General features: G+C 43.8%; 1 protein-coding gene across 2 annotated transcripts; it reads right to left on the bottom strand.

Annotated features, from left to right (window-relative positions):
• Positions 1 to 1,409: 1,409 nt before the first annotated feature.
• On the bottom strand, positions 1,410 to 6,348 carry LOC149833560 (respiratory burst oxidase homolog protein C-like). Of its 2 annotated transcripts, XM_090012896.1 has the most exons (12): positions 5,623 to 6,348; positions 5,366 to 5,525; positions 5,147 to 5,195; positions 4,911 to 5,024; positions 4,342 to 4,770; positions 3,829 to 4,215; positions 3,634 to 3,729; positions 3,401 to 3,516; positions 3,143 to 3,245; positions 2,979 to 3,052; positions 2,185 to 2,699; positions 1,410 to 2,045 (listed from the first exon to the last, which is right to left on the bottom strand). In XM_090012896.1, the coding sequence occupies exons 1-12, from the start codon at positions 6,185 to 6,187 to the stop codon at positions 1,936 to 1,938; spliced, it is 2,718 nt and encodes a 905-aa protein (XP_089869022.1). In that variant the 5' UTR covers positions 6,188 to 6,348; the 3' UTR covers positions 1,410 to 1,935. The 2 variants fall into 2 exon arrangements, with proteins under 2 accessions (XP_089869022.1, XP_089869023.1); XM_090012897.1 differs by lacking the exons at positions 1,410 to 2,045; positions 2,185 to 2,699 and adding an exon at positions 2,713 to 2,878 and having other exon boundaries at positions 5,623 to 6,332.
• Between the last annotated feature and the right edge of the window lie 1,456 nt (positions 6,349 to 7,804).

Raw genomic sequence — 7,804 nt, 5'->3', positions numbered from 1 at the left:
TTCTCTCGTAGCTCATTGTATTTACTTCCATATAGGAAGGTATGTTGAATATCCTTTTGTAGAATTTAGATTTGTTTATCAGCATCAGCATCCTGTATCTTGCATGATCGTATGACTTGGATCATCAATGGCTCATGCATTCTTTGAAAGATGTGTTGCATCTATCTATGAAGAATTGTGCCCCATTGGAGATTTTGGACCAATGTTATCCAAACCGGTCTGAATCAGTCCCTCCCCGAAACGATCAATCCTTCCTTGAAAATAGTTTGATTCCTGGCCAAATTGCCAGAATCGGCCTGATTTGGCCTTAATTAGTTTACCATTATAAAAAAAAAAAGTAACTTGGGCCCCTTTTCTCCCCTTTATGGACTCTCCCTTGCCTTTGGAGTTTGGAGGGAGCCCTGCTATTTTTCCAGTCTCAAAATTAAGGCCACGACCAAATGACTAAGAGGATCAAGTGAAATGTGATTGCACACGTTTAATGTGTTGCTGCATCTGGGAGCTGTTAGTGCATCTAACCTTGTGTTGGGACTTTGCGCATTGTATAACTGGTGGGGGTCTGCCTAACCCCAGCTTACCTATCACTCTCATCTTTGGAGGGTGATCAGGTGTAGCAGCACACACAAGAAGTGATGGAAGGTAATCAGATGCAGCAGCAGCACATTGCACTTGATCTTTTGGTCATCGGGTTTGTTTTTTCGCTAGAAGCTAGTCGACAATGGTGAGCGGAGCCCTCTCTCTCTCTCTCTCTCTCTCTCTCTAACACCATCATTTTTCTTATTTCAGCATAGTTTTTTCTATTTTTTTTTTTTTTGCTTTTTCTGACCTTTATAATTTTCTGATTTTTGAATAAAAAAATCAATTTTTTTTAATGTTCTGATTCAAGATCAATTCGATCTGATTTGATCTTTAATTTTTCTTTTTATTTTAAATCGATTGCAAACATCAAAGATGAAGGGGTTGATGGTGGTGCGCACGATGAGCTCATCAAAAGATGCGGGGCACCTTTGTTGCTTATGCAACAACTGCCTAACCCTAACAATGCCAACGGACATGTCCCAAATTGTTAAAACTTCGCGGGAACTCCTGTGTCCAGACAGAACGCACCCAACCACCGAACCTGTCTGGTGTCTTGCACTAATAAATAATTAGGGGATCTGATGGTGACACCCCACCCTGGGAAAATTGCTCACTGACGTCATTTCCGGGATCTAAAGTCAAATGCTAAGAAGAAGTGGGGAAAAGAGAAAAACAAGAGCGGCTCGTATCCACCTCCACAGTCTCATATGATAGTACTGCATTATATATTTTGGAAAAAATGAACGAATAAGAAATTATTCATTTCAATATATAGTACAACTGGCAACTGCACTAACGCTAAAGCAGACCTACTCGAATCTCTTTATTACTTGTTTTTTTTTTTTTTTGCTTCTTCTCACCTGTATCTTGGCACACAAAACTTATACACTTAATTTGACGACCAATATTGCAAAGCGTTGCCATACACAAAATAAATGAAGGACCTCTACCTAAGCCACCAGCAAGTCTACATTTCCTTGACAAATCTATATATTTGATCTCACTACCAACAATGGTTCCCTGGATTTTGAGGAATTGTTGCTCCTAAAACTCATAAAGAGAACAAGCTGGTACCCCCTATACCCGTCACGCGTGAACAAAGTGGGCCCATGCACTTTAGTGTATCATATAATTATTGTTGATATGGTGGGACGCCGGATTGAGTTGAAATGGTTGGTATCCATTCCTTCCACACCTAATGCATGAGATTCCCTGCTCTTTGACACGGTTTTTGGTGGGGACCGCCAGTTTTGAAAACCTATTTGCACTACTTCCACAACAAAAGAACAGAGAAGGAGAAGGCCAGTGGGGACTCTGTACAATTGGGTGGGGAGAGAGATGGGAAGCCGTATCAGATCAGAAGTTCTCCTTGTGGAAGTCGAATTTGGTGCTCGTCTTCCTCGAGAAATCAAGGGACAGCTGCCCAAGCTCCTTGGTTAATGCCATAGCTCCACAGTAAAACACCCCTGTAAGAAACAAAGTCAAATTAAGATATTAACAACGTTAAATATCAGTAGTTTGGTTCATTTACCAACTTTAGACTTAGACTAATAAGAGTAGTTGGTTGGTTGGTAGAGAAAATTATGTAAAAGGTATGGAACTCACCAACTCTAGCATCCCTGTGGTTGAGTGCAATACGCTTGAAGACATTACGCCAGTTGGGCTTGGCAAAGTGGGTCTTGACCCTGGTTCCGGACACAATGTCCTCGCCATTCTTGGCATAGTTTAGAGACTGAAGCATTGCAATGAGTGCAGACCTTGCATCGCCTTCCTCGTATACGCTTGTGCAGTAGTTATGGAGTTCGATCACGCCATTCTGGTCGGACTCGGCCACTTCGTTCATCACACCCTTGAACCAGTCGAAGGAGCCCTGCTCCCTAGTCACCCAGTAGAAGTAGGCCCTTGTGGTCTTGAAGGACTTCTTCTTAGATTTGACGCCATTGCCGCCCTTCTCTACCTCCTCTTCCTCTTCCTTAGCCTTCATGTTGTTGACTATGTCCTTGACGATGCTGATGAAGGGAGTTGCACCGATCCCCAAGCCAACCAGCAGCACAACTTCGTATTTCTTGTAATCCTGAGCTGGTGCTCCATAAGGCCCATCAATCAATACCCTCGGGAAGCTGCAACAGGGAGAGACAACCTTTAGTTGGTTAGTTTAGTTCTTTAATTATTTTTTTTCTATCAAGGATTTAGTAATTGGTTGAATCAAATAAACCAATGTCTTTGTGATTGATGATGAACAGTAAGGGATAAACTGGCCGTCATTATTGATGATGAGATCAAATTAACATTGTTTGACCTGAATTGAATGAGTAGTAAGAAGGTCAAACTGATCCCCATGTTTGATCATTAAGGTTTGATTTTCAGTTGGGACGTAAAGAGTAATTAAGATTACAAACCATGGGTTGCTTCCATCTTGGTTGTAGTCCGCTCTAAGCAGGCCACTCTTGCCACTATCTGGTGGTTGGCAGACCTGCACAAAAAGAAAAAGAAAAATTTAGAGATGAAAAGACATTGAGAATAGAATATGAATAAATTATGAACGCATTGCTCCGTCCTTTACCTCAGAGAAGACGGTCTTGAGTTGGCTTGTCCAATCTCCTAGTGTACGGATGTGGACGCTCAAATAATCATCACTAGGAGCCGAAGTAATGGAGAAGGGATGCCTGTTCAAGTTTTCAAATAGTAAAATTAGAACGCCACCAGCAGAAATTTTTAGGAACTGATCAAGTGCAGTTTAAGACTTACGTGCCCCAATACGGGGCACAATCTTAACTCCACGCCGTAATACCATCTTGGTGAAGATCAGGTAAGTAAGTACCACTCAAATGGGGAGACAGCTGCACAGTTAACGAATATGTATTGTCCACTTTTGTACTTGAAGCCATTAGGCCTGGACATCTGCAGGGTCAGAACGTTTCCAGGGTAAACAGCAACCTGCACGAATAAGCATGGCAGAGAAAAAATAAAAGAGGTTATTTTCTTGATATTCAAGAGAAACGACAAATTTGTTTCTGTTCTTTTTCTTTACAAGATTAGGGAAGACTTGGGTACCTTCAGAATCTTAACCGGCTTTATGCCTGACCTGAATGCTCTGATCAGGCGCTCGGTGGCATACAACAATATTGGGATTGCCAGATACATCCATGTCTGTAAGCGGGAAGCATATGCTTGGTGAGTAACGATCAAAAGCAAAGGGGAATGGCTAAAAACACTAGAATTGAAAATCAAGTACTGATCTAAACATACCGTCTTCTTGTACCAATCTTTGGTCAAGTAGAGTTGGTAACCGTGGACGATGAGCAGAGCATAGACGATGACGAACAGATGGTGGGAGTACCAGAAGGCATTGAAGCCAGTCAGTTTCTTGAGAGGTTTGGGCAAGTTGAGCCTGTTTCTCCTGAACCAAGGGGTGGCAAGCGTGAAGGCAATGGCCATCAGCACCACAATGACAACACCAGTCCAGCCTTCAGTACCCTTCACAAACCACCAGTAGTTAGGAGGTCGTTGGTCGCCGAAGAACTGTTTCATGGGCTCATACTCGGCATCGGTTGCATGGAGGAGACGAGGGAAATCGCACGTCAAGTGGGAGATTACATGTAGTCCTGTCCCAACTATGATTCCCACGGCAATTACCTACAAGACATGATTCTGCAAATTCAGGAAACCAAGTAACGTCTAGGAACTCTAAAACTACTTGAAAAAAATTCTTAAGTTGGTAATTAAATGAAGGTTTAACTTGGGTCATGCATTAATTTTTACCTTGTGAAAATTGAGATTGTCATCGAAAGGGACCGCAACGCCCAGCTTGGTCTTATTTCTGAGCCATGTGATGGTGTTCCGGCAGACCGGGAGAAGAATTAATGCCATGTTGAACTTGAGAGTCTCTGCACCACCTTTGGCAACGCACACGCAGTAGCCCATGACATGGAATACGGCCCTATGTTTGTATTGTATGAACTTGTAGGTGAAGAGGCCAGCCATTATGCCGAGCCAAAGCATGATCACCCACACCCTCTTCCAATTGTCCTCCAAGAAATACTTGGTCTGGTTGTACCACCTCTTGATGGGGTTGTTCTCCTTGGTGGGCCTCAATTTCTGGCTCAGCATCTGACTCAAATTCCGGCTGTTGGAATTCGGTGCCACTGATTGGCTCGGGCCTTGTAGCAACAGCATCTCAAGGTTTACAACCTGCCCATTAATACAATTTACCAACAAAACCAAAGAATTTATAATACAGAAAACAAAAGACCAAGTTAAGAATTAGTCCATCCTTCTTTATCGATCTTAGCTTGCGTAGATTTAAGCCATGTTTGCGCAAAACCTCATACCTCTATGTAACCCAGATTGTTGGGGTCCAATTCTTCCATGATCAGAGCCGCATACTCTTCTGCTTGTTCTTGAACCTTGGACAGCTTGTTGGCAGAAGCGCTAAGAGTGATAATCTGAAACAATTAATTCATCCAAAGAAAAGCACCACCAATCAACCTTTGAACCAAAAAACTGAGAGAGAGAGAGAGAGAGGGCATCTTCATATGTAAAATCCTACGTAGCAAAGAATCCTTACCTCCTTAACCTCTGCCTCAGTGATCCGTCCATCCGAATTTTTGTCAACCCTGTTAAGTTCATCATACGTATATACATATATATATATATATATATATATATATATATATATATATATATATATATATATATATATATATATATATATATAAGTCCCAGAAACGAAACCAGATAAAAGAAGGCGAGAATTGAGAAAAAGGAATGATGTGATCTATCTTACAAGTCGAAGAAAGTCTGGAGCCTAGCATCGAAGCCCTGATCTGAGATCTGCTCCCAGAAATCCCGAAGCTCATCCTTGGTTATGAAAGGCGCTATGATATTCCTCCGGCGAGCCAGCGCGTCGTATAACGCTATGGCGAATTCCTTCGACTCCTTCATCCCTGCAACGGCACCAACCATATTTATTAATCAGAATCCCAACGCAAGAATCCAGAAAAAAAAGAAACAAAGAAGAGAGAGGGGTGATCAGTAACGTACCGATGCATTGGCCAAAGAGTGAGCGAGGGAGGACGCCCTCGATGTTGAGCTCGTTGAAGCGCTTCTCGATGGCGAGCCAGCCAGCGCTGCCGTCGGCCTTGGTGATGAACCTGAGGCCGACGAGCGCTCCGGCGGTGGCCGACTTGGAGCGGTCGAGCTTTCCGGCGGGCTGCCGCGTGGTGACGGAGGCGAGTCGCTTGAGCTCCTGCGAGACGTATCGGATCCGGTTCGAGGCGCTCCGCATGACGGAGGAGCCGAAGGAGGACTTCTTCTCCAAGGTCCGAGCGAGGAGCGTCACCTCCGGGTCCTCGTTCTCCTGCCCCGCCGTCTTCACGCTGTGGACCGCCACCGAATCGTCCCGGACATCGAGGGTGATCTCCACGTAGGCATCGTCGGCTTTGCTGCTTGTCTCGGCGGGGAGGTTGAAACGGGCGCTCTTCTTGCCGCCCCGCTTGTTGGTGAGAGGCCCGCTCAGCGGACCGCTGAACCCGACCCGTTCGCTCCCCGTGCTCTCCGTCTCGTAGTTGTTGTTGTCTGATCCACCTTTCCCGTCTTCCATCCCCATCTTGCCAATTCTGAATCCCACCACCAGCACCACACTCAAAACCTCAGAAGAAAAAAAACCAATATCACAACCAGAAAGAACTCCCACTCCCCCTCGAAGATGACTAAACGGCTCAGTCTCTTCAAGAAACCGATCGATTAACCATTTCTCTTGCACGAACACCAGAGCTCAGTGCTTGAGAGAACTAGAGAGGCAACACAATGATGATTCGTATGCTTTCTTTTGGGAGAGGAGCATCGGATTGACGTTCATGCAAACAGAAGAGACACATTTATATAAAGATTTGGTGGGGAGGTGGGATGTTTTCTGGTGGGTGGTGCCCCGCCTTCTCTCTCTCTCTCTCTCTCTCTTTAATTAATCTGTTATTACAATTTTTAGGCGGTGTCAATTTCTTGCTCATCGGCTTGGTAAACAACTGACTAACGGATCACTTATGTAAGATAGGTGGAACATGAAAATTACGTTATTCTAGTCATTAGGTATTCCACGACGATTCTCACATCAAACCGCGGGCTCAAATGCTCTTTCTATTGTTGCGTGTTGACATATGGACTTTGAAAAGGTCGGGTTCAAGTTGTGAAACCGGCTCGAAGCTTCACACGTTCAAACCTCAAAGAAGCCGTCCGATTTACCGTCATTTCTTGGTTCGCACTGCTATAAACCGTCTCTCTCTCTCTCTCTCTCTGCTTTTGACGGCTTCTTTTTCGGTCTACCCTTTTGACGTACGTACAAAATCCACGTATGCGGCTGCCAACGATTAACCTGCCACGGCCATAATCACCCGCCCTTCATCTAGAATATTAACCCCAATAGTGTCTACATACAGGGTTCCCCTCCTTCCCTCTCGACTCGTTAGTCTGGTTAGGCCTTTAATCATACACCAATTCGCAGTCACGGACCAGTTGGTAGTTTGATAGGCCTTCCAAATGGCTCCCTTACTTTTAACATGGAATGGACATGGGTTGATGTTGGTAGATATAAAGCATTATTTGTAAAAATGGATCAGCTACTAGATCCATGTCAACTCGTAGGTCACCTGAGCCTTTATTACTAGGTACTACGACTTGAGCGTTAGTACTCACTAGGTGAAAAGGTAAGCGACTCAAGCTAGATTACTTATCAAGGTATGCTAAGCTTTAATCATAGCCCCCAAGGCGTTTTAGCAAAGAGGGGAGGGGGGCTTGGATCGATACTATGGGTAGTCTGATCAGGGTTCCATTTTCACCCCCCTTGAATTAATAAATGCAAAGGATAAGCTCTTGCTCAGCCAAAGCTTAGCGACTTCCTGAAAGCAAAGAGTACGTCGTAGGTAGGTTTACATCGGTGCAAGCTTAGCCAGCGGGACCAAGTCTTTGATTAGGAAGGTGGTTTCTCTGTTTCATATATATATATATATATATATAAAAAAACCATAGTGGTCACTAGTCAATTTAAATAATTTTTATATTTGCAAAAGTTAGGTACCAATTTCCACGTGTAAAAGCATAATTTTTAAATTGACAACATTCTGTCCTCGTTAAAAGGAGGGTAAAAAAAAAAAAAACTAAAAAGAAACGCGCTTTAGCGAGGGTAATCATTTTGGACATGAAGTAAAAAAGGTGGTGGTGCAGCAATAAT

This window comes from Nuphar pumila, chromosome 7 (genome assembly GCF_984573655.1).
Source record: "Nuphar pumila chromosome 7, dmNupPumi1.hap1.1, whole genome shotgun sequence".
NCBI classification, from domain to species: domain Eukaryota; kingdom Viridiplantae; phylum Streptophyta; class Magnoliopsida; order Nymphaeales; family Nymphaeaceae; genus Nuphar; species Nuphar pumila.
The sequence above is the reverse complement of the archived record's forward strand: the minus strand, read 5'-3'. Positions and strand labels throughout refer to the sequence as shown.